The 26,685-nt window shown below is 43.0% G+C and overlaps 4 protein-coding genes across 5 annotated transcripts in view; all 4 read right to left on the minus strand.

Annotated features, from left to right (window-relative positions):
- Positions 1-170: 170 nt before the first annotated feature.
- tspeara (thrombospondin-type laminin G domain and EAR repeats a) lies at positions 171-6,956 on the minus strand. Of its 2 annotated transcripts, none has more exons than XM_079752899.1 (13): positions 6,620-6,956; positions 5,872-6,095; positions 5,327-5,742; positions 4,679-4,757; positions 4,254-4,413; positions 3,949-4,080; positions 3,779-3,849; positions 3,375-3,536; positions 3,023-3,230; positions 2,593-2,825; positions 1,407-1,585; positions 993-1,094; positions 171-666 (listed from the first exon to the last, which is right to left on the minus strand). In XM_079752899.1, exons 1-13 carry the CDS (start codon positions 6,705-6,707, stop codon positions 513-515), a joined length of 2,208 nt encoding a protein of 735 aa, XP_079609025.1. In that variant the 5' UTR covers positions 6,708-6,956; the 3' UTR covers positions 171-512. The 2 variants fall into 2 exon arrangements, with proteins under 2 accessions (XP_079609025.1, XP_079609024.1); XM_079752898.1 differs by having other exon boundaries at positions 4,679-4,769.
- Positions 6,957-8,668: 1,712 nt separating this feature from the next.
- Positions 8,669-11,979, minus strand: sumo3a (small ubiquitin like modifier 3a). The gene is made up of 4 exons (XM_079751884.1): positions 11,846-11,979; positions 10,895-11,023; positions 10,616-10,687; positions 8,669-10,386 (listed from the first exon to the last, which is right to left on the minus strand). Exons 1-4 carry the CDS (start codon positions 11,864-11,866, stop codon positions 10,324-10,326), a joined length of 285 nt encoding a protein of 94 aa, XP_079608010.1. The 5' UTR covers positions 11,867-11,979; the 3' UTR covers positions 8,669-10,323.
- A 407-nt stretch (positions 11,980-12,386) lies between these two features.
- pttg1ipa (PTTG1 interacting protein a) lies at positions 12,387-17,116 on the minus strand. Its single transcript, XM_079752953.1, has 7 exons — positions 16,871-17,116; positions 16,096-16,148; positions 15,631-15,739; positions 15,203-15,305; positions 14,096-14,161; positions 13,578-13,624; positions 12,387-13,228 (listed from the first exon to the last, which is right to left on the minus strand). The coding sequence occupies exons 1-7, from the start codon at positions 16,953-16,955 to the stop codon at positions 13,191-13,193; spliced, it is 501 nt and encodes a 166-aa protein (XP_079609079.1). The 5' UTR covers positions 16,956-17,116; the 3' UTR covers positions 12,387-13,190.
- A 3,252-nt stretch (positions 17,117-20,368) lies between these two features.
- The window catches only part of myo10l1 (myosin X, like 1), a gene marked incomplete at both ends in the record, with an annotated part of 41,807 nt that continues 35,490 nt past the window's right edge, over positions 20,369-26,685 (minus strand). Inside the window, 12 exons of the mRNA XM_079752256.1 lie at positions 20,369-20,473; positions 20,568-20,759; positions 21,325-21,501; positions 22,085-22,438; positions 22,563-22,686; positions 22,875-23,011; positions 23,396-23,603; positions 24,136-24,284; positions 24,835-24,983; positions 25,148-25,268; positions 25,565-25,722; positions 26,062-26,256. Coding sequence (XP_079608382.1) covers positions 20,369-20,473; positions 20,568-20,759; positions 21,325-21,501; positions 22,085-22,438; positions 22,563-22,686; positions 22,875-23,011; positions 23,396-23,603; positions 24,136-24,284; positions 24,835-24,983; positions 25,148-25,268; positions 25,565-25,722; positions 26,062-26,256 — 2,069 coding nt within the window. The remainder of the gene's footprint in view (positions 20,474-20,567; positions 20,760-21,324; positions 21,502-22,084; positions 22,439-22,562; positions 22,687-22,874; positions 23,012-23,395; positions 23,604-24,135; positions 24,285-24,834; positions 24,984-25,147; positions 25,269-25,564; positions 25,723-26,061; positions 26,257-26,685) is intronic.

The following is a 26,685-nucleotide window of genomic DNA, read 5'->3' on the forward strand; positions in this document are numbered from 1 at the left end:
TAACCAATAACAGTGATATTTATGAAACAAAATGATGACGTACACATTGGTATCATGAATTATCCTACGTGATTCATATTTTTTTTATTACAGAATAAATTCATGCAACAATATTTGGGCAATTGTTAAAATATTAAATATTCCCACAGGAAAGAAGAATATGAACACATCTGACAAATATTTCTAAGCACTATTTTTTGTATTATTAATTGAGGTACACTGGTTTCACAAACAGCTTCAAAGAAGGCTACGTGAGGCTCTGAAGATTGCTTACGATTGAGCCGAGTATTGTAGACAGGTAGGCTTACAGTAAGAGTATAATTACACATTATCGCACGTCCGCACATGTGCGATACTCTCTCACACACACACACACACACACACACACACACACACACACACACACACACACACACACACACACACACACATGTACACACGCACACACACACACTCACTCACCACACCTGTGCTTTCTCACTAACTGCCCTGTTTGGTGTGCTGACTCTCTTTTAATGAGTTTTCAGCATAAAGACTTTAGACAGAGGAGCTTTGGCGCTGGAGTAGATCAAATACGATTTCTCTTCATAGGTGAAAAATTCCCAGTCACTGCACCCGATCGTCGGAATCCAGTGAACAGGAACAAATCCTTCATAGCCCTGCCACCTATAAATTGTTTGAAAGAAAAACAAGGTCACTATATCAAAGCCATGTCAGCTAATCGAGAGACAGTCTGTTCACTGTGCTAAATTGGCTGTACATTGGGGACTTTCTTGTGGCATGTCTCTTCACATAAGTCCACTGGTATGTTCCTAATGAGTTTCCTTTGGTCAAAAAATCTCGAGCAAATATTTGAACTACTGTTTTTTTAACGTGCCTGTGGCATTTATAAAGTCCACAGCATTATCATCTTTCCGCACGTAGCGCCTTAGCACTATAAATGTTAGAAACAATTCGACATGGGGATGGGGCTTGTTGACAAGAGTGAGTACCTGTAGAGGACACTGTTGAGGGAGTATGAGTCCCCATCAAAGGAGTTTGCAACTACCAGGAAGTAGTCCTCGCCCAGGCTGAAGAACTCCCAGTCCACCGCACTGGAGAGAGAGAGAGAGAGAGAGAGAGAGAGAGGGACACACACACACACACACACACACACACACACACACACACACACACACACACACACACACACACACACACACACACACACACACACACACATACACAGTACTTTGTTGCTGAAATGGTAGGATTATGTGTTCGAGTTCTGGAGTCCCCCAAATGGCATTTATTATACATTACTACAGAATAATTAATACAGGACTGAAGACAGTATGAAAGGGTCTTATGAACACAGCTCTATGGCTACAGGTATAACTACAAAGGAGTGTTTTGCGTTTGTTTACCTGTAGGTGACGATGTCTTGAAAGCGAACGAATAAACGAGCACTTAAATCGAGTTCATAAATGGTGGAGTTGATGGCGTACTCGCTGGGCCCGCTTCCATGGAGCCGGTGGCCATTGGCCACGGCCAGGAACACCCGGCCGTCAATCTGAAACATCTCCCAGTCGGTCGCACAGAATGTCTACAAGCCGAAAAGAAGAGGAAGAGGTAGAACAGGAGGTGTAGCATTGGTAGGGTGAATGTCAGGTGCAGCTGAAACGCGACTGGGTAACAGACATACAATGAATAGAACATAGAGTCAGTGGTTACTGTCAGTATATTCTACCATCTAGACACTTACATTGTAGAGCAACATACAGCTAGATTAGGGGTCAGGTAAGATACCTAAGAGTAGGCATTGGGGATCAAACCCAGTATTTTTCAGGCCTGCAGTCAAACACCCTAGCAGCCGCAACACTATCCTGGTCCCTGGAGATTCCCTCGTCTTTAAACTGATTAATCGTTGCATGCCTCTAAGGGTTTCAGCGCGTCCTCAGATCCAGCTGTGCATGGAGTTCCCCCTTAATCAGTAATCCCAAACCCTTCTGCGGTTTCCCATTCAACTCTCAATGTGTCAACATGATCACCTACATTGTGATTATGTTCTAATATACAACTGGCTATCGGTTACACGTCAGAGATGTGTATCTCACGCAGAATGCCGTTTCACCACAGCCTCTATTTCAGGCCTTAAGTCTTGAATCCATGGACGCGCCCCTTCTCAGTCATTCCTTTTCCACTTGTCTTTCATTATAGTTTTATCGCTTGCTGGCTCTGTTGCCTTCTTTCTTCGTGCAGAGGCAGGATGGCTATAAATAGCCAACTCAAAGATACAGATCCCATCGGCAACAATAAAGCCCAGCTCAAAAAGCAAATGGTAAGTATGAAATCATGCAGATAAATAATATATGAAAGTGCTGTTCAACTACTGAGGTCAATGCACACACTTGCCAAAATTGCTCGATAAGCACCAATGTAGGTCTTTATCAATTATATTGATGATTGTACTCATGTTTCCACTGCTTATTACATTATTTATAATTCTGATTTCTTTATAGATTATCATTGGGTCTAAATCCAGAGCAGGTTGAGGAAATTATTCTCTCTCTCTCTCTCCCCCCTCCCCCTCTCTCACCCACTCCCTCTTACCTTAATGGTTTGAAACACCCGGAAGCTCCCGCTAAGCCACACATAGATGACAGAGTCTACGTGAGTCGTCACTCCATCAAAAGCATTCGCCACCACCAGAAAATGGTATGGTCCGACTGTGAAGAACTCCCAGTCATAGGCCCCTGAGGTCTGCAGCCTCTGGTAAACTTCAAAAGACTTGCTTCGTCTGTTCCACCGGTACAGCACGCTTTCTATAGTGTGATTGTTGTTTCCTAATGTCATGGTCCAGAAAGCATATGGAGAAAGGAAGTAAAAGCGAGAATTAGATATCACAGAAGGAAAAACATACGGCTAATATCAGAATTCAACAAATTTGGGGGACATTTTGGTAATTTGGTGTTGGTGTTTTCATTGTTATTGAGGAAGTTAGAATGTATAAATGAAACAAAATTCAAAAGATTCCACTAACGTTGTCTGTGATTGGCCACTGCAAGATAGGTGTGTCCATTGATGCTAAAGGCTTCCCAGTCCCTGGCGCAGTGGGTTCGAAGGGTCTGGTGGGCCACAAAGCGCCTCCTCTTCTTACTCCACTTGTAAATGATAGAAAACTCCTCTTCGGCCTCTTCCTCAGCCAACTCTTGGGACCAACCGCCAGAGTTAGACACTACAAGAAACGCCTGCAGTGAATAAAAAAGGGAAAACAGATGATCAAAGTCTGGAGCTTGAATATTGTGATCCTACCACATGGTCACATATGCTTTACATCATTTTGCATTTTCCCAAATCCCTTCCCTTTCCGGTCTGTTCTTCAACCTCGGTACCTTTTCGCCCAAGGTGAAGTATCTCCAAGACAGAGCTCCATAGGTGCTGATACTCTGGTAGAGCTGGAAACCTGACTGGGACCATAAGTAGACCCCAGAGCCAGAAGATGTTGAGCGATGGGCCATGGCGGCCATCAGCCCCATACCCGGCATCTGGAATACCTAGAGGACAATCAAAATGGAGTCCAAGTGTCCCAGAGATGTCAGTTTTGCATGTATACTCAAATGTATCTGAAAGGTACAGTGTAACTGTAAGGTTACACTGTAGGTATTAAAACGGTGATGAGAAAGGCAATTTTATAGGTAGTATATGTGAAATACATATGGTATAATAATATGCAAGTAACAGATTGTTTAAAGGTTGTAAATAGGTGTTTGTTTAGGTTGTGTATCATCATGCATACCTCTATGTCATACGTTTCGGAGCTGGTGGTGAGGACCTGACGTTCCACCACATAGTCCAGACGCTTGTGCTCTGAGCAGGGGTGAAACAGAGAAACGAAAGTCAAGATTTTGCCATCATTGATAATGATACCTGTACATGTGGATTACATTGAGCCGCTACAGTTCTCACCCTCCAGCAGTGGGATCCATGTGGCGCCATCGCAGAGGTAGAGACCCTTCCTGTTGGGGTTGAACCATAGTTGTCCCCGCAGTGTCTTTGAACACGAGTTCTGAGGACCAATTGACACTTTCAACTGTGCCTCTGCAGGTGTAGAGAAATGACAGGCAGTGAGGGGTGATGGTAAAACAGAAAGACAGATAATCAGGTAGACAGACAGTGACTGACAGACAGACGTGACAGGGATTAACTATCTTGTGCTTTTGCCCCGATGGGATCGCATATCTTTTAATGGAGGCATCATCAGGGCAGATTACCATAGGTTGGCAGGTGGCTGTCAGTCTTCTGTGCTTTGACAGACAGGTCGAACAGAACTGGTGGTACTGAGAGGGTGATTATCCGTCCGGGTTCAGAGGACGGACAGACCTGGGGGGTGGCATCCGAACCAGGCACGAGGACCAGCTGTCGGACCAGACCCTGAGCACATCAGCAGCAGGTAAACCACAGGGAAACCAAACTCAGTGTTGATTCAAAAACAGTATGCATCTTGTAATATTTAGTGTCATATCTTGAAGGAATAAATACAAATTATGTTATTATTAAACATATAGATAATATGTAATAACAATTTTATACCTGATATATATATATATGCGTTCAAAGTTGTCAATAGCTGTTTATTTTTTAATCCCCATTGTAACCTCTCTGTTGTTTATCTATGTTTTAGGAAAACAAATCTTACTGAAAACAAGCCTTTCCATCTCCCACGGCTCCCCAGGTGGAATGTTGATCCCTTGATGTCGAGATCAGTGGGGAAAGACCTGGAGAGACCCCTGAGCACCAAACACATCGCATGACAAAAAACCCACAATGCCTGCTGCTATATGTTTTCCTATCCATTTCCAAGCATTCAAAAAGCATGGGGTGAATCAATCAGAAAATCTTTCTTATTGTTCTGTCATTTAGTTTAAGCAGGAATATTTTTAACATGGTACTGGAGCACTGATCTCCCCCTACCCTCCCCATGCCCTGTGGGAGATTCCTCCCTACCACTAGAGCAATCTATCAAATACTGTCAAGCTGTATGGCTACAGGCTCAAGGTACACTTGGAACTGTGCCATTGTGCTGCGATGAAGGATGTACTATACCCCCAGGCAAGGGCTTTAGAGGAGGAGGAGGGGGGGGGGGGGGGGGGGGGGGGGGTATTTCACAGAACCACAGGTGGGAGGGAACCTGTAGTGTGAGTGTGAGTGTGTGTGTGTGTGTGTGTGTGTGTGCGTGTGTGTGTGTGTGTGTGTGTGTGTGTGTGTGTGTGCGTGCGTGTGCGTGTGCGTGTGCATGTGTGAGTATTTGTAGATGTTTAGAGCAAGTAATAAAGATCAAACTCACATGTCTACCGGTGCATTGCAGTCCACGGTGAGTCTGGCGCGCTGGCCTGTGACCACCAGCACCAACGTGTGCCACTGGCTGTCCGTCAGCTCCACCCCTCTGAACACCCAGTTCTCCGTGGCCTTGGAGTGACCCTGGAAGACCAAGTGCAGACGACTCCCGGAGATCTTTAGCCCCAGGATGACTGCACCCCGCTGTCTGCCGGTGTGCTTCCATATGCCAGGCTTCTGCGGCTCTTTTGCCCCAGACGCCTCATCTCCTTTCTCTTCTTGTTTTTCCCTGGCCGCCACCTCCTCGTGGCTCCCTGCCGTTTGCCCCCTCGTCTTGTCTTCCTCCGTGTCCTCCATCATCCTTCCCCTAACCGTTCTGTTGTCGTCATCATTTTCCTCCAACAGAGAAAAGATGTACTCGTTCCTCTGGAGGAGGATGAAGAAGAAGACAAGAGGTGGAAATACAGTGACAAATACTTTGTTTGTAATAATCTCAAAGACCTTGGGACCTCGCCATCTAAAACTCAGATGCATCAACGGACACATATGTCTTACCTTGAGATCAACGTGGCTAACCTTCAGGGTCACCACGATAGAGAAATCAACGGGAAAGAGGTCGCAGTTCACCAGAAGTTGGGCGGAGGGGAAGCTCAGGGAAGGATGTGGGCGAGAGAAACGCACACCCCTCATCCCTCCGTGCTCCATTACTTGAACCCCTGGTGTGGGTCTGGAGGTGTCCTTCTCCAGGACAAAGGATAGGAGATCCAGAGGGGGTAAATCTGTAGAAGATGGAAAGATTTAGGGCCCGTCACATGTTGGTTCCTTCCCCCCTCAATACATTGGCACACTGAATTTCCTGCGCTATAAAGTAATTAGCCAGTTAATCCTATATTCCAATTTTTTAAAGCATAGTTCCCCTGGTATGCAAGAAAAAGCCCTTCAGTAAAGAAGTGCTGTGTGGAGGGAGTGAATAAAAAGAATAAACATGATATAAATCAATCCCTTCATAGAAGCACAACACGTTTTTCCTGTTCAACCTTTGGGTAACGATCATTTTGTGCAATTTAATGACGTCAATATTAGATTGTGTGCCAATTTGCGCTTCAGCCAAGGGATTTCCCAGGTCTGGTTTTTATCGAGGAAAATCTGTGGACAAACCACAATAATAAAGAATCAAGAAATCCTTAGGATGGGAAATGGGGAAAATTAGGCAAAGACACAAAGACGCAGATAAGGAAACAGGATCAGAGGAATGACCCGAATGGCAGACACAAAATGAAATTAGTAGAACAGAATGAAATACCTGTACAGTGTCTCCATGTCTGTGCTGATGTTCCAGTGGTCGTGAGCCTCAGGATTAAAAGCAGTAGGAAGATCATGGGGGACATCATACCCTATATCCCCATATCAAGTGGAGTCCCCAGCCAGTAAGATGTCTCCTTTACTACCTTGTATCCTTCAAAGATAATATGACCAAACAATAGTGTCCTCTGGAATAACTTCAGGTCACGAATCATCTCCACCTCAGCAAATTCCTCTAACTGAAAGCCAGATTTTAAAAAAAAAACTAACTTCTGTGAGTATACTGTGGAATCATGAGATGTAGGAGACTGGCAAAGTCCCAAGGCATATATGTGCTATCCCGGAGGAATCTATTCCTCTCTGTGGCGAAGCCAAGACCTACACGCCCCCTTTTAAAGACCAGAGACATGCAAATGATGAGCCATAGTACATCCTCCTTTCACCTTCCATAATTAGACAAAGAGAGGGGAGGTTGGGGGATGAAGCTTGCCCTCTATGTGTCTAAGGGTATTCTCGTGACAAAAAATCCCATCAGATGAGAAACACACAGGGAGACAATGAGATGGTAAACCACATTTCTGTCATTAACTGATTTCCCCAGTTTCTAAATGTGCTGCAATATGTCCTTTAATTTGGTCAAAAATAAACCCACAAGCCTGATCAGAAACCGACTGCTGGGCCATGTGACATAGAGGAACGTCATCTGAAAACGATTGATATGTATTCTGCATTATGAGAAACAACTGTACATGCCCCACACGTGTGTGTGCGTGCGTGCGACTGTGTGTGTGTATGCGTGCGTGTGCGTGTTTGTGTGTGTGTGTGTGTGTGTGTGTGTGTGTGTGTGTGTGTGTGTGTGTGTGTGTGTGTGTTCTAGCCTAGCCCTTCTGGCTCCACTAGGGCAAAGCTGCAATATTAAAGTATCATACATTTGTTTACATATAAGATCTTCAGATATGACTTTTAAAACAATTTCTTCGAAGGTATGAGAAAAACCATTGCAAAGAGGATGATGGTTAAAGATAGCCATCTTGGCGTACGTAATATGTAGATTTCTAAGCGGATTAATTGCCTTAACTGAGCAACATACTCAAAGCAATCGTAATATAGTCACTACTGGCCTGCACATCTACCTCTCAACTGATTTGCAACGGCAATCGCGTTTATTCTTGGTGGTTTACTATGAAGGCAAAGCTTCGCCTAGGTGTGTAGGCCTATTTGTTAGGTTGCTATAACAGATGTCGCTAAATTCTTTCATCTGTTGGGAACATTTACAAGGCAAATCTCCTGTCCCACATTAAAATACATGACTGCTTTCCATTTTTCTTCATAACCCTAACAATCATGTCTACATCTAGTCCCGCCCAAAGCCGCACCCGCACCCTGTGTGGTTCAGCAAACGAGTAGGAAAGAACCACGTCAGGTTTCCTTATTCCTGTTGGACTAATCAGATTCTGCGATTAAACCACGTTCACTGTTCCCATCTTGTCCAATCTGACCAGTACGCTTATCAACCGATGCGGACACCTGCTTGTAAATAAGGTCGTTAGTAAGACCGCTATAAATTATATCCTTATCATTCTAGTGTTATCTATGTTGCCTGCTCATCTGACTTATATATATAAAATAGTTTTTAATCTAATAACGCACTTGTGTAAACGATTGTGTTGTCGATAACGAACGATCCCTTCTTCAAACTTCTTAGTGTCTACACTGGCATGTGAAATTGACATTCAACAGCGTCCCCTGCTGGGTTTAAATAAAACTGCGCTCTCAATAGAGCGCTTTAACAAGATTGAGACTGGAGCATGTTTTTTGCATGGCTTTCGAGATTTAAAGCCTTTTTCAAAGTCAAACAAATATTCAGTAGAGTAGAGCAGGTTGCCGGCTGGGAAGCCTGTCAGATAACTTAGTGCCACCGGCCTTATCAGGAAAAGATTTGACCCTTATCTATACAAATGCGTTTTATGAATAGCCACAGGAGACAAATATAGAACATATAAAAAGATAGCTCCACAGTAACCTCAATAAAAAGATGTAAACAGAAAGCTGAGTACCAAACTATATTTATTGTAGCTATACAGTAGTAAAAGACAACAAATAATGTACAAATCAGTAGAGAAACCAATACACATGACAAGACCTGTGGGTACAGAACACAAGCCTCCCCTGACCTCAGAGGTCCAACCCACCCCCCTAAGCAACAGAAGCTCATGCAGCACTCAATGAAGCCTGAGAAAAATACTACTGAGGTTATTGCTGGAGCCATCCTCACCCACGCACCCCTGAGGAATACTGTTGCTCCATGTCTTGGGAATTCCATTTGTTTTAAAAATGGTGATCAGACATGTGAAAGGCCCGTGAGTAGGTACCCTTATTGTTCTCACACATGAGATGAAAGAATACATTTTGTTAGACGTATGTAATACCAAACGAAATTCCTGTATAAAGCCACCACCTTTGTTTGGTTATCGTGCTGGTGAATAGGACGCTGCTTGTATATATCTATAAATCCTCGAAAATCTAATCAAAAAGGTAATGTTACCCCAAAACAGCTATGAAGGAGACAGGGGGTACAAATGTTTCAATTTACCCCACCTCTGTGTAAAACCAGAGGTCTGCTTGTTTTTTTTCAGGAAACTTTAGGAACTGTGCATTGACCCACATCAAAACAATGAGAGCAGCCCGGATTCTTCATTTATTCTTGCTGCACTCACACACCAAAGCAGAATAGGCCTGCTTATCAGCAGAACTATTCTGCTTTGGAATCAAGTGATACCACTATACACCAAAAAAAAACTCCATGGGAGACAACACATTGCTATACATTATTTTTTTGCATGATTTAGGGTATAACTTCACAATTAGGGTAAATTACCCATTAGTTAATGCTGTGCCAAGTATTAACTCACAATTAATTGTTTAATAAGTTTGTTTCAACAAAAATATTCAATTCAAATTTTCAATAGGATGATAGTTGTCATTAACATTAATCCTTAACCCTATGCAAATGCATATTATGGGCTCTTCTAAAGTTATGTATAGGTTAATTAATGTACACTAATTGTAAAGTTTTACCAGATCATGCAATGAGCACCTTTACTTGCAATGAATGAAATTACGCTGCCGCACTCAAGGGGACATCGGTGACTCCGCAGAAAAAACCAGAATGAAAACAGGAAGCGTCGTTGGTATCTAGCTTTAAACAGAGCTTCCATTGAATGATGACAGATCATAGACTGGCAGGAAGAAAAAAAACAGAACAAAATGTCTGGAACTCCCAATTGACAGCATGACATGTGCAAACCAAGACCCTCTACTCAAAACTATTTGAAGCGTTTTACAGAGGAAGGTTGAAGCGCCGACACGCCATCGACCCCCACGATCACTTGCATTGACCAATCAAAAGCTGCAATGTGGGTTAAGGAAGTGTTGTGGTGAATGGCCAGCTGAGAGAAAGTCAATAACTTGAGTAAGAGTTCAGTCTTGTCTGTGACAATACAGTGTAGCAAGGCTCCCAATCTGACACAATGAAAGGGCAAAGAAAAAAAAAAGAATAGAACTCAGACATCCTTACAGGAAACAATAAAAATAAAATAATAATAATAATAATTGAGAAAAGCTGATGAGAGCAACCATGTAGAGGGAAAGTAGAGGTGGCTGGGGGCAGGGCTCGGAGGTGGCCATCACTGCAGTGTGCGTTGCTTAGCAGAGCCCACCTGTCTGCTGCTGGAAAACGTCTATGGTGTCTTCATCTTCCATCTCCAGCTGACCAGAAATAAGAGGAAACGGGGCAATTGGAGTACTTCTGTCAAAACTGACCCAATGATGCAAATATTTTATTGTGCTCGACTTAATAACTACAGATAAAAGGTTTAGACAGATTCATTCATTTCGGGAATCTGAAACTAAAGCGGTATTTGAATGCATATATCATCTGTAGAATAGTAAGTCCATGAAAAGTTATTTAGCCATTGATAAGGACTTATTTTCTAACCTGTGATGGTGTGTCTGTCTCGTTGATAGGCTGACCGTCAAACCGGAACCGTATCTGCCTTATTGAGAGACCCTGTGAGAAGAGGGAACGCAACAGAGTCAGAGGCTGGGAGATCTTAACAGGTAAAAAGAAACACATTCTGGTAACAAGTCCATTTCTCATCAAACCTTGAACCTGGAAAAATAAAGACATCCATGTACAATCATCGAATACATGACAACAAAAACAATCTGTGTTTATTGTCTTGGTGTTCAAATGGTCTGATTTAACTAGCATTACCTGTCGTTCGCAGTACGCCTTCATTAGTTTGCTGAGGGGTGTGTGCCTCTTAATTTTAAACTGGACTACTGATCCGTCCTGCCCTGCAACCTTCAGGTTGATGTGGTCGTTCTCGGTCTTTACACCCTCCTAGGAAAAGGACAGAGGGGATACTTGAGTTCAAGTTCACACGAATGATATGCAGACACCACAACTGAATCGCACCGGCCGATATGCACATCACAACAAACTGTATATACATAGAGCAAGAGGGTGACATCTTGGAAGATTATTCTACATTGGTATTCGATTACGTTGTTTTAAATATGGGCACGGCTTCAGAGCAGGGCGGCCAAAAACACTGCAATAATAACTTGCTATATGTTAAGTCACATATTGTGCTACTAGCAATGTTAGCTTAAGGCTAATGCGTTAGCGGCATGCCAGAATGGGGGGGGGGGGGCATGGACTTCCTTTAGCGTCATACTATAGGCTACAAATGCTAGCAGTTTGTTTTGAAAATGTGTTTTTGGATGAATCACACAAAGGTTCAAAATGCAGCGTGGATGCCTTGGTCTTCTCTATCAATGCGTCACTATTTTTGCGCTCCGTTGAATGTCGCCGCTGTATTAGCGGCGTTTTCAGACATTGCGGACAAAGCGTGGTCGACAAAGAAAGCCCCGCAAACCACAATCTCCGTATTACCAACAATTGCGCTAACTATTAAGTAAAGTAAAATAGAAAATGAATTGAACTACCTAGACTTTTGTCTGGGATACAATATGCGGTCAATTGTATATTCAAACACTCTATATTATGCTTCCCATTCATTTGCGAAACAAATACTGCGCCGATTCAAAGAAACGTGCAAACCAGGCCATTTTAGACTACACATCTAAAGAATGGTTTAGCATCAACTGATAACAGGCATCCCTCATGTTCCAGGTGTTAACACAAACCTAGTTGTCTCACCTTTGGCTTTTCCTCTGACATCTTGGTTGGATTATTGTAAAATGGCTAAAGGATTACCGGTATTTTAGGCTATATTTGTTTTTCTTGCGCCTCCAACCCTCTCTTCTCTTACAGTGACGGGAACGCGCGTTGACTCTTATTGCTCATTACCATTGGACGTAGAAGAACCACGTGATACGAGAACACGGGCACGAAGAAACTGGAGCGCGCAATAAAGAAACATGCTCGTTCACGCGAAATGAAGAGCTCGTCAAGAATTTAGCACAACCTCCCGCTTACCAAGTCTTAACTGATTATCACACAATACCCTGAAATTGGCTACAGTTGATACTCCAAAGAGCAAAGTAGCAGGGGTTGTTCTCCCTTCCAGAAGTAATCACTATTTTTTAGATTTGAAAAACAAAATGTAGAGGCCCATGTTTAATCTGATGGATAAAGAAAATGATCACAGAAGCTGAAATTGTAGTTAATTTCTGTAAATGCACTTACGTTTGGAGATTTCAACCATTAAAAATAGAAATAAAAGGACATTGCAGCAAACAATCCTCAATGAAACTTTATTTGCGGTTACCAGACTAGTAAAGGCGATACAGATAACTAATAAAAACTAATATTTTGCTCAAATTGGATGCTAAAATATGAATAAAAATGACTGTTTATGACGTTTGATTGGTGGATAAATGATCTCAAGCCTAAGCAAAAGGCCTACTATAAATAGATCTTTACTTGAATCAAACTTAAATTACACCATCTGGACATTCACTATTAATAAACATTTTAAATGAGTGCAATTATACATATATTAAAACCATAAGGAGGCAAATCCATCCTTATGAACAACTTTACTATCAAACACTTACATACTATGTTTAGTGGTTGTGAGGCAGACAACAAGTTTAAAGAATTTGCTCTATGATTGAATCCACAGAACAGACCAAGAGGATGGTTCTGTGACTCGTATCAATGTCTTCCGAGAAAAATTGCAGCAGACTGCGCAGAGCACAAGAGACTGTTGGCCAATCGCTAAACCAATGACATATCTTGCTTGTTGTTGTCGTTTCATTGAGGATGATAATGCTGGAATTAGGTCAGCCGCATTCTTCACAAGTTATGTTCAACTTTGACCCAACTAAGTGGAACCTGGGTTGCAATGATCAAAATAAAATATATACATTAAAAACTTTTGGCTCGGCCAGGCAGTCCAATCTCGTGAGTGTACAACAGTAGTTCAACTTCTGGTAAAGTAATGTAAAATAGTTAAGACATTTCTTTCTCTACAGTTTATTGCTACACATTTAGAGCAGAGGGTCCAATTTCTCAGAGGATGAAGTCAAAGTTCAGCATCTCAAGCAAATCTTGAGTATGGGTTGGCTCCCTTCAGGCCTGTGAAGAGAAATATCCATGTCAAGGTGGTCCTTTCACTACATTTGGCAACAAGTCTTTTTAGTTAGTAATAATACTAGTCAATGTATAATAAATGGATACATAACATTAACATTCACCATAACTGAAGGCACACGAGAAAAGACAACAGCCAAATCATGCGTCTTTTGTTGATATTATATTATGGGCTTTAAGTGCTTTTATGGACAGGAAAGTTAAGAGAGACAGTAAAGGGGGTTGCAAAAAAGATTAAATTACATGTAGCCTAGGACCACAGGTGGGAATCTTATGTTTGTGTGGGAATGAGAAACAAACAGGGTGTGAGAGTGTTTAAGGAGAATGAACTCACCGTATTTATTTCTTATTTCCTCATGTCTCTCCTTCATCTCTGATCTCCTGTTAAAACACCAACAAGGGTGTGTTCAGAAAATGGCAATGACAAAATTCATGACAAACACACCTGCATCTCACAAAACCGGTCTGGGGAGTTGGGACACATTATTCAATGTGTGTGGGCGGGTGTTTCCCACTATTCAAAAAAAATGTTTATTTTGTATTGGCATGTACATTACTGGTAGACATTTGAGGAACAATGCAGCTGTGACAACAATTAAGCTCTGACCCAGTCAAAAGCCAAAAACCTTTGCGAAATTTAAACCGTTTGGTCATTGGGTAGAGTTATTACACATTTAAAAACAATGAAATTCATCAGCCAAATTAAAATCAACATTCGATCCCTCTTTGAACAAATGATCTTTGAACAAGATGACTTGAAGACACGTTATATAAGTAGCTACTGGGGTATAAGTTATTCTGTGAGTTATTCTGTATACTACATCATTAATAAAACAAATCCTTTCCCCTCACCTTTGATTTTGTTTGGTCTTTGTCTTGTCGGCCTTTCTGTCCATCTTTGCTTCAAAGCTTTTGGATCTAACACAAGAGGAATGTGAGTTTTTAAATCAATATTTAGAGTGCACAGAAACATTTAGTTAAAGGGAAATTCCGGCGAAAATTGAACCCAGGGTAAAATAAGCCGGGAGTTTATTAAAAAATACTGTTTTCCAAGTCTGTCCACACAAGTCGATTACCGGCTACCGTAATTAATATAATAGTGGCGCCACATTTTTTAAAACAGCCAAGTATCAAGAGTTGTTGGCGCCTCTATTATATTATTTATGGTAGCCGGTAATGGACTTGTGTGGACCGATAAGGCACAGACTTGGAAAACAGTCATTTTTAATAAACTCCTGGTACGCTAACTGAGTTGTTGATGCTTCGTTTTATGTGTAGGGACCCTAGTCATGCTACTGCAGAGGTTTTGTGCTATTTTGAGCAATATTAGTGGTAAATAAATGTTGATTTGGAAGCGTTCACACTGCACCTAGCCAATAACACGGAAGCCATTTGGGCTGTTACATTGCTCCGGCCATTCGCGGGAAAGCTCTATACTCGATTATCAATGAAAAAAAGTATCTGGAGGGCTTAGTTTATGGTTCTTCATGCCAAAAAATACCCTGGGTTCAATTTTCGCCAGAATAACTTTAACCTAGAAAGCGGTTTCATGTACAGTAACCTTACAGTTAAAACAAAATTTTACTCAACCTCACAGCAATATTATCTTTCAAGACAATAAAAGGCAAGGGCAGAGAAGGTGACCCTTACTACGCGCACACACACACACACGATAAACCTTAATCTCGCATCCGGTAGTAGACGTAGATGTTGGACACATAACTATGAAACCTTCATCACTATTTGAAGGAATCGCCAATTCCTTCAAATAGTGATGAAGGTTTTAAAAGATGACCCCTCCCTGGCTCCCTTTAAATGAAACCCAAAGCAACAATATCAAGAAATTGGAACTCTTACCTTTGCCCTAGTTTCAGATATTTCACTTTCCCCAGACCTTTGACATTTCAAAGAGTATAACAAATCCGCAGAGGAATGAGATGCAGCCAATGGTAAACTTACCCACAGTTTTGGCACTTGCAACAGCAGAGTAGACAGACTATGAAAGCAAGGATAATGACTGCACCCACCACTGACAAAGTGATGATTAATATCTGGAAGTTCACTGTGTTGGTATAAAATAAGAGAAGAGGAGAATAGTGAGTGAAATTATGAACAGATAATCTACAAATTGAAAGAAGAACTACGTTTTAATATTATTACTCACTACCTTCTTCAGTTCCTTAAAAACAGCATACACACTACCATGTCTACCAAGTCCCTTATAGTCGTTTTCATTTTGTCATAGGTGATAATGTGTGACTTATTTAGTGTTTCTCATTGTTGGAGATCGAATGTATGGATGATTTGTCTACATGAACAGTGTGTGTGTGTGTGTGTGTGTGTGTGTGTGTGTGTGTGTGTGTGTGTGTGTGTGTGTGTGCACTTACTCCAACAGAGACCCCAGCGAGCATCGTTCAATGGGCAAACTGCATGCGGAGGGAGTATGGTACTCACAGGGTAAGTTATACACTTTTCAGATGTGAGACACCACAAACACTGCAGCAGAACACAGGACAAGATTACAAAGCAGTAAAGACAAATGAACACATTGTTGTCGCAAAACGAGGGCAATAACATCCAGTTCTACAGGACATTCTGAAAATCCTGTCACACACACACACACACACACACACACACACACACACACACACACACACACACACACACACACACACACACACACAGAGAACACGTTTAACAAGTGTGGAGGAGGAGGAAATGGCAGGTTTGGGGAAACATCCAATGTATTGTATAAATTGTTTACAGTGGATCGTGGATTAATACGTTTGTGGCACAAAATTTAACCTACAACCAGAGACTTAAATATTTGGTCTTGTTATTCCAAAACTTACCGACACATTGGCCAGACACCCCTCACAGTTCGACGCATTCATAAGTTCACACGCTGTAAGAAAAACATGCGTTCGATCATTAATATGCTTTAAGAAACACCTCGTTGAGTGATGTTAGGCCTAGTGTCGTTTTACAGGCGTACCGTGCGCCACAGACAAACAACAGTCTGGTAAAGTATGTGTCATAGTAGCAGGGCAGTTTTGGTTATCACAATGGAGTGTTTTTCAGCTACTGCTCCTAATCCACTTGGGTGGTAAACCATAGAAACACACCACCACAGCAAACGCACCCGTCTCATTAGTAGACGTTTTTTGTCGAAACTAGCATCATGGACACTTGTAAGTTGGGACATGACACGATACATATCTATTTCCATTCTTATAATTTTATCTCAATAAGAGTTTCTTGACACTAAACAGTGCGGCCAGCAGGGAGTTGGAGGAACAGGTTCATTGTTTCTCCAGAGCCGGTTTAGTCCCGCATGAACTGAAGAGCCATCCTCCGTGTAATGAAGTCATTATAAGTTAACAAATTGTAGGTAGGCCTACAGTCAAAATATTTATACGGAGTACTATATATATTAAGTTTACATTTAATTCCAATTTCTTACTTGAGAAAGGCTACAACAGCAACACACACCATATGATTATTACAAATTAAATTCCCCAAAGAAAAATATCCACATTTAAAACCAAGAAATATTTTTAATAGCTTTGATTCATATTATATTTGTGTTTTATTGGATTCAATTTGGGCTAATTTATTTTTACTTACCTATACCCGGTGCGGAAGCCTGGCCGAACGCAATGGTTGATCCAACGAGAAGAAGAAAAACGGGGATGAAACTACGTAAATCCATGGTATAAATAGAAACTCTCTAGCTGGCAGATTAAGAAATATTTAGTTTAAGAACTACAACTGCTTCGATGTTTTCACTGCTCAAGACGGCACAAGTTTTTCTCCACAAAGTGAAGATTAGCCTCACCAACCCTCTTTCACGCACACGCTCATTGCGCACTAAAGTTGAAGAGGTGTGTACGGTAGGGATGTGGGCGCGTCTATCAGGATCATATGATTCCATGCGTCAGCATTTTTCCATGCCTACGGTACTTGATTGAGAACCAGTCCTTCCTTCGCTTTCAAAAAGACAAATAACTAAAGTTCAATAATTTATTATAATTTTGTAAAGCCAGTTACAAATACAAAGAACAACAAACATTTCTCTCTCTTTCTCTTTTTTCTTCTTAAACAAGCACAACGTTTCACTATGTAATGATAATAATAAGATGAACATGAGTGCCAGGCCCCATCTGGCCGCCTGCGGCTTATATAAGGACCCTGGTGTTATCAAAGTTGCCATTGTACGTAGACTTGTGATCAGAATAGTCAGATATGTGATTTCAGTTCAACAGCATTAACCACAATATAGCCTGATCACACTTCTACAACAAATGGCAACTTTTTTTGAATACTCGGTTGATATAGTGACAAAATATATAATAGGTGGGGGAGACAGACACAGTATCACTATCAGAAAGGTTTTGGCATATGGATTATCAGACTTCTAAAAATGATCATACTCGTGAAGTCCCTTTTTTTTATATCCTAAGGATTTCATCAAATAATTCTGACTCCGCCCTTATTCCATATGGGGAACATATGGGCCTGTGGCATTTCACATAGACCACCATTAATACTGAGCTCGAATACGGTTTGATCCATTCAGTTGAATGTCTTCCTATTTAACGGCAAATGTGTTTTGGCTGTATATTCAAATTTTACTTTGGATTTCAATGGGTGAAAGTGTCAACTCATGCTACACATGAATGGGACATATATAAAGATATATTTTACCTTATGTCAAAGAAATACACAACCACTAAGCATTGTTGACGACATTCCGCATGAACAACTTCATAGTCATTTTCCATAACTTCACAGTGCCAGCTGGCCTGGGCCTTTCATATCACTCAATCATTTGATAAATATGACAATTTTCCCCCCTTCCCATCATCAACACTATAACTGCAATACATACAAGTATAAATAAGTACCCCTTTTCCCTCCCTACCTCCTCATACATACTTTTACCCCTTTTTGTTTAAATTACAATCACAACATAACGCTCATTAATATTATTCAGGTGAATTCTCCCCTATTCTTCTCTTTTTTTGTTGCAAACAAACACAATTCTTTGTTCCTCTTCTCCAATTTCCATAGATTGCCATCAGTCCCCGCCCTTTGCCATGACACTATGAATACACTCGCTCAATCCCAGCATCAATCCCAAAACAATGCACGTTAAAGGGGTGGGGATACACAGCAGAGGAGTGAGAACAAGAACAAGAACAGAGAACTTATAGGTGCTGAGAAAGAATCATAGTTTGAATCACAGAAGAAAAGAAAACGTCCACATATGGCAGCCTAGATAGAGATGGTCATAGATCCTCTTGTGGTTGTATTGTATGGCTTCAATAACGATAACAAGATAATGCTGTAACTCTGAACGGACGATGTGAAACTTTGTACCCATACGAAGGCATACGACCAAGATTGCTGGCGTCTTCTGTGCTTAAAATGTGTGTCACAACACTGTGATAGTGAGACACATCGATGACACAGCCAGCGCACAGCATATTGCTGTGTTTTTTTTAAACGTATATAGGTGAATAACTTACTATTTTCCTTTGCATGTACTTTATACAAGAGCGTTCACATTATGTAGTTATAATGGCATCCATTTATATTACAGTGGGTCACCAACATGGATACAACTCTTACAATATGTGTGCGATATACATTACAAAATTATGTTTCAGTTTACAGTATCATACATCACACATCGTATGTGTAAATGTGAATATAATAATAACGCATAATGCTTACTGATTAAGGTAATATGTGGACATACTATATATAGGTATAAATATGAAAAAGAGTACTGTCATACTCTGAATAATGGTATTGTTGTGGATATCATCCGCCATCGGCTTTCATCTATAAAGCATGGCTCATTGCTGTTTCAAACCACAGCAAAGGTCTTTATGAAGTTCATCAAGGAAGAGCCTCACTCATTTCCCTTCCCCAGTCCTCTATAAAGAGGATCTGCTTAAACTCTACTCAGAAACGTCAACAGCCACTTCAACCAGTAGTTTGAGGCCACACAGTGGCAATGTTATACGGAGCCACGTCCCCACGACACAGCAAGTGAAGCGTGTCTGTGTGTAGGAAGGGGGACATTCAGTGTTATGCATTTAGCCCTCAAATAATACTCCCCATTGGTTGACTCGTGTCAGACATGATGATGTAGCTGATGTTATGGAGTGAGATTGACTTTTAAAAAATGGGGGACAGGGCTTCCAGGGACATAAATTAACATAGACGAGCAAAGAGAACCCGAGAAGAAAAGCGCAAGCAATAGAAAATTCAGCAATAAAATGTAATAAAGAGTAGAAATGGGATGCAAACACTATCAACAAATATATGTGAAGAGAACGAGAGAGAGTGAGAGACAGAGAGACAGAGCAAGAGTGAAAGGGCTGGGTAGGTGTGGTGGAGCTGAGGCTTGCGGTAGGGCTGGGTAGGTGTGGTGCGGTAGGGTGGAGGGTCGCGGTAGGGCTGGGTAGGTGTGGTGTGGTAGGGTGGAGGGTCGCGGTAGGGCTGGGTAGGTGTGGTGTGGTAGGGTGGAGGGTCGCGGTAGGGCTGGGTAGGTGTGGTGTGGTAGGGTGGAGGGTCGCGTTAGGGCTGGGTAGCTGTGGTGGAATTGAGGGTCTTGATAGCGCTGATAACCCTTAAACAGGGTTCATTGTGGATCCAGGACAGTGGGACATGAAGGAGGGGTTGATTTTGGGGTCAGAATCATTGTGCTTGTCACTAGTGAGGTTGGTCCAGAAACAAAGCATTACAGCAGAGACATTTGGGGTGTGCTTGAACATCTACATGCAGATACTACAACAGGGATGGGACTTGTGTAGAGGACCTGCCCTAAAATACCTGTTATTGTTTTTTTTTCATGCTCATTCTTAAATAGACATTGACATATTGTCCACCAAAGTATTGATCATTTATCCAAATATAATCAGTGGCCACAGGGGTCAACAGGTGGCCTCATTTTCCCACCTTCTTGCATTTTTGAAAAAGACTTTCAGTCTTCATTGACTCGAGGATTTGGCAGAACACCAACACACACTATCCTGAGGAGAGGAACATCTGAGGCCTCTCTGTGGTGGGGCTTAATGAAGAAACAGAGAGCTTTGATTGGTTGATGACCACTCAGCTCATCCATGCACTGCCGACGCTGGAGACAGACAAGATGCTGCAGCGTTTCTTCACTATCATGTTGATGTAGGCCCTCATGATCTTTGCGACATCCCCAACCTGGAAGGTAAGGGTGGACAGATTAGCACATAGTGATACTCTGCACATCTAAACAGACTTCTTCTAGCGGCCTCAAACTACTGTGAGACCTTACCATGGGTGTCTCGAAGAAGATCTCCCTCTCGTCCACAATGATCTTGTAAGTGCAGGGTTGTGGAGCTCCGAAGAAGGTGATCTGTTCATACCGGAAGGTCTCCAGAGGCTTGGGCTCGCCCCTCTTGTACACTGAGACATTGTCTGCACTCACTCCAAGCCACAGCTCATGGGGGTAGCCACCCTCTTTACACTGTCGAGAATTAGAGGTAAGAGAGGTTATTGAGGGTGGAGGTGTATGACACATTTTAGATATGAGGTTACGAGGTTAGATATGGTTCGCCTTGCACTGTTTTCATCCCCCTCCCTGCTAGAGCCCGTTCTCTGAACCCCACTGTTAGTTGATGACACATTTTCCCTGACCTCCCCCCCGTCCCTGCCTGACACCGGTCTCTGAACCCGCACTACTGACTGATCAAAGAATTAATATGATCATTTTCGAGATTTTCAAGACAATGTTTTCAGATATTTAAGGAGACGCTAGGTAAATCTCACCAAAGGATTGTTCCATCTAGACGGAACATTGTGAATCAAACCTTTTATCTCTGATCTTTGAGTTTTTAACTACATTTCATTGACAGAGGTCAGGCCGGGCTGTTTGTGACCGCCGTGGGAAAGGTTCCGTGTTCGATCGCAAATGTAGCCTACTTGTTGTTGTTGTTGTTGCGCAAGATTCCTATCTCCTTCTTGCTCCTAAAGAACTCTAACTGAATCCATCAGCTAACGACTAAATAGTAAACAGTCAAAACTGTCCTCACCTCCACATCAAACAGAGTGGAGCCGTAGCCGGGCCACTCCTTGATGATGCTCATGTAGTTCAGCATGGCCTGGTGCTGTGGCATGCCCTGAAGACGGGTCCACTTCTCCAGGACGTTGGCCCGGGTGGCCGAGGTCTCCTCCTTCACCCACATCTCCAGCATCTGCTCCTCCTCCACCTGGAACCCAGCCGCCATTGTTCAGTCCACCAGGCAGTCAGGGTCATCAATGAGTGGATCAATTAATTAGTGGATCGCTCAGGAAGCCAGTTAAGCTGCTTGTTGCTTAACACGATGGCAGCAGTGCTGCCAGATTGGGCGGGAAATCTGGTCCAATCTGGCAACACTGGATGGCAACTGCATCTTGAGCATTTTATCTTCCTTTATTTGATAAATTTATTTGATAAAGGTGTTTGTATGGGTTTTTACAGATCCATGGGAGGTAATGTTCTGAAGCAACATTGAAGAAGACATTAACAATGTCCGATTTGGTTACACCATGTGGCTGTACAACTACAACAGAGCACCTGGCACATGCCCTGTCAACTTTGACTGGCGTGCGAGCCGGTTTGAGTGCAGCTCGCACGATATCGCCGAAGCCTTATCTACCAGCCAGCACTGCAAACAGTCTCACACAATGACTTCACTCCAGTCAATGCGTTTCCCCAAGCTACATTCATGGGTCAGCATAGCGACGCCCTCTCAGTCTGTTGTCCTGTGAGAAAAATCAACACAGTAATACCCTCAGTCCTCGGCTCCATACCTTCTGTTTCTTCAGCGAGCCCGTTTTGAAGCTTCTCCTCAGGGTGCCGTCCAGGAAGCTGGGGGTCCTACGCTTCTCAGGGGCCCCTCCTCCAGTCCCCTGGATCCCGGCCACCCCCTTCCCATCCCCCACACCTGCCCCTCCGGCCCCCGTGGCTCCCGGCCCGGCCCCTGTCCCCTGCTTGGTGGAGTGCATGATGCGGTGGCGGAGACGCGCGATTGGATAGACGTTGCCCAGGCTCCATCCCGCCCTGCCTGCGCCGTCGCCTTGGAGATACTGAAGCCGCAAAGCCGCCAGGTTCTGCAGATTCTCCTCCGAGGCCGGGAAATGGCCGCTGATCAAAGACTCATGGGCCTAACAGAGAGACAGGAGGATTAAGAGAGAGCTAGACATACAGACCATCCAAAATAGAACGTGAAAGCTTTGGCTTTAACAATGATAATACAAAACCTTTGGTGTCGTGTTCAGGTAAACTCACCTGCTCAAACATGAAAGCAAACTCCACTCCTTCTTTAGGCATGCTCTCTACATCCAGGAAGCAATAGAGCTTGAAGTAGAGCCTCCACTCTCCCTCCTCATCTTCCTCTTCACTTCCTGCCAGTCTAAAAATAGGCACACAGAGGGGACAAAAACACTGTTGTGAAAGCGTGACTGCCTATGAAATGATATCAATCAATAAGCAAAACAGGTATGCAAATAGGATTTAAAGGAATTGGGATGTGGTATCATTATGTCTAACCGCTGAAGCATGAGTAACAGCTGATAATAAAAGGGTTATTTGAGCCTGTACTTTTCAAACTTGGCAAGGACATCCGCAACAATGACCCTGCTCTCCAGAGCTCGGTCGGTGCACTGATTGTGTTCAAACAGGGAGAAGAGGTTTCTGCTTTCTTCTATGGCAAGGCCGCGGATCAGCTTTTCCACCACCTAAACACAGATGAGAAACTCTGATCCAATGGGCAACTTAAAAAAGGTTGAATATAACCACATGACATTTTCCTGGTGTGTGTGTCTGTGTCTGTGTCTGTGTCTGTGTCTGTGTGTGTGTGCGTGTGTGTGAGCGTTTCTGTGGGTGAGCATGTGTGGGTGCATGTCCATGTGTGTGTGTGTGTGTGTGTGTGTGTGAGCATGTCTGTGAGTGTGTGTGAGCGTGTGTGTGAGTGTATGTGTGAGCATGTGTGTGTGCATGTCCATCTGTGTGTTTCTGTGTGTGTCTGTGCTTGTCCGTGTGTGTGTGTGTGTGTGTGTGTGCGTGTGTGTGCATGTGCGTGTGTGCATGTGTGTTTATGTGTTTTATGTATGTGTGCGCACCTGTCCAGCCGTTGTGTGTGAGTTAATGGAGATCTTGCAGGAGCCTCCTCCGTGGCAGTAGACGGTGGTGCTCATCTCCTGCCTCACCAGCAGGGCGGCGATCTCCTCCTGCGAGGGGACGAACTCACGAGTCTTGGTCTTCTTCAGGGACTCCCCGATGAAAGTAGCGTAGCGCTCGATCTCAGTGCCTGGGTAACGCTCACGTACCCTGAATCATCAACACAAACATTCAGAGGGTTAAAGGGACTATGTGTAGGATTTTGTGGCAATCTCTATTCATTTGAATAAATGTCTGTTAAGTCACTAGCAATGGCAGAATGAGTTAACACAGTGGTGATTGGGCATATGGCCCACTGACGAAAGCCTTTGCATTTGCATTATTATGAAGGTTGCGAAATGGGTGTCGTTGGAGACACTGTTTGGCTCTCTGCAAAAAAATGTCTTCGGGATTATCTTAAAAATTAGACCCACCCTTACATCTCTTTTAAGTAGGACAGCCTATGGGCTGATTTCTATTGTAATATACGTTTTTCCGGGAAAATGTGATGGAGTCTGATCAAGGATAATGGATTTAGACACATGGCATTCAGGATCAAGTAGGGGTTAGGCATCATGCTCAAGGTAGTGGAGGCTACAGGTAGACAGCTGACCTAGTGTTGGAACCCAGAACCTCTGGGCTGTAAATCACACCTAACACCTAGACAATCCGGCCTCATAGTGCTAGACATGCTCACATGTACCTCTTTAGGTGGAAGCGCAGGTATCTGAGAATACCTCGGCTGGGCAAGAAGGTGCAGCTCATGCAGGTCAGAAGATGCCAGTGTGCCCTATTGGCTTGGATGTTATCCTGAGGCACGTGGTTGGTCTGCTTGATCACCTGTGCATACACCTTCAAAGAAAAATAACTGTTAGAGAGCTAGTGAACCCAAAAACATTTTGTTGCTTTAAACTTGGTAATATGTCATCAACATAGTAATCTGTGCCATTTTATCAGTGTTACTAAAATAAGACTGTAATTTAGAGAAAACAGGAGTCAAAGAGAGATTGAGAGGGTTAGGCTTCCCGGACGCCAAAAGTGTTATTTCATATACAACATAGTTCATTTTACCGCTCATACACAACAACGGTACTGAAAAAGTATCAGACATTTTGCGTGATTTGTAACAAGCCCCCCTCCTTCCTAGAACTAATTTTTCATTTTTTTTCTGACATTTCTAAAAATATCGTAGTGTTCAAATCCAGCGGGAACAGACACTCAGACACTGTAAGTATGGATGGGCATGGGATTGGGATTTTCACTGTTTGTTATAAACATTCCTATTTTAAACAATGGTTGATAGGGAAGATAAAGGTTTATTTTTTATGGTCTGACAACTAATGAACGTACATAAGTAAAATCAACAGGAGCTTTTAATTTGTAGGACAAACTCTAGCATTACCTCATCGGTGAGCGGCCGCAGGTCCTGGCAGGTCTGCAGGATGCCCTGGATGATGGCCACGGTGTCCCCCAGGGTCTCCATCTCCTGTAGGGAGTTGAACACCCGCACCGCCTCGTCCTGGAGGCTGGCGTATCCCAGCTTCCTCTGGACTGCACAACGCAATACAACGAACACACCCAAACGATTTGGCTCAAATGATGACGGCATTGACATAGATTTGCGATTGTTACAATAACTCATCCACGGTCTTCCCCATTGGCTGTCCTTATGTTTAACAGCTGATCAGCAGAGGCATGGGGGGGGGGGTACTCACGGAACGGGACCTCTCCGTAGGGCAGGGGCAGCAGTGGGGAGTGCAGGGGGTGCTGGGTGTACCTCAGGATCGGGTTCCTCCGATACATCTGCTCCACCAGATCTTGGTTCACACTGTTTTCCTGAAAGCACACAAATTCAAAATTCGGTTGAGGTTTGTTTGTATGTTATTATGAAATGTGACATTATTTAACGTCAGAACTCCAACATACTACCGCGTTTGAGATTATGGTATGTGTGTGTTTGTGTGTGAGTGTGTGTGTATGTATGTGCATGTGTATAGGTGATCAGACCAATGTGTGTGCATGACTGCGTGCTTGCATGTGTGTGTGTGTTTTTGTTTAAATGTGTTTTAATGTGTGTGTGTGTGTGTGTGTGTGTGTGTGTGTGTGTGTGTGTGTTTGTGTGTGTGTGTTACCCTGATGTCTCTGATGAGCTGCAGCGTGGGGGTCTCTATAGGGGTCTTGCTGTCTATGACTCCCTGTAGGGCTGCTGTCCATCTGATGGCATCGTTCAAGATCTTGGTGTACAGGCGGTACGAGTGCTTCCTGCCGTGCACCACGATGTTCCAGTAGCCTGCACACACACAGACACACACCAATACTAGGCTCATTCACCTGCTTCATTTTATCCATAATATCCTCATTTAATAAATAATATAATAACACAATTACAAATATATACAGTATATATCTTAAATGAATCCTTTTTATGTTCCCATGTGCTTGGAGACAAATTGTCGTATGTGTGTGTATGTGTGTGTGTGTGTGTGTGTGTGTGTGTGTGTGTGTGTGTGTGTGTGTGTGTGTGTGTGTGTGTGTGAATATGTGTTTGTATGAGGGTCTCTTCCCTCTCTCCCCCCTCTCTCTGTCTTCACCCACCTGTCTCTCTCTCTGTCTCTCTCTCTGTACCCACCTGTCTCTCGGTGGACTCTCTCGTCCGGCTGTACGACGGAGCAGAGGGAGTTCAGCACCAGGGTTCCCATCTTGGAGGAGTTACGTTCAGAGCTCTTGTAGTAATCCAGTGAGTTGTGGGTGAGCACGAACCAGCGCTTCTTCAGCTTCAGGGAGGTGCTCTTGGCGTTCGTCTTCATCTCCTTCTGCAGCCAGCCTGCAGGGTAAGGGGGGATAGGAGACGTTTCATGTTAACATGTTAACTTAACTTAACATTTTTCAGTTTGACTTTATGTATGAAGTGCCTTAAAGTGGTCTACAAATTATTTCTGTCTATTATAAGGATGTAATCAAATGAACGAAATTCCCATTTTGCCCAATAGAGTGTGGCATTATCTTTGAATATTTAATCCAATGCCATGCTAATGCTGTTATGTATACCATTAATGCTCCCTCATTGGTTTATAAAAAACTCAAACACTGAAAACCTCTCAAGGTAAAGAACAATTGTGTGAATTGATATTGTGCTTATTCGTAGCCAATGCGAACACACAAACACTGCGGTGGCGGCGTCAACCTTGCAAGACAAGCCATGGACTTTTTTCTTTTACAAATTGTTTAAACCCAGAGACCCAAAGATCCTATG

This window comes from Pollachius pollachius (genome assembly GCF_949987615.1).
Source record: "Pollachius pollachius genome assembly, chromosome: 15".
NCBI lineage: Eukaryota > Metazoa > Chordata > Actinopteri > Gadiformes > Gadidae > Pollachius > Pollachius pollachius.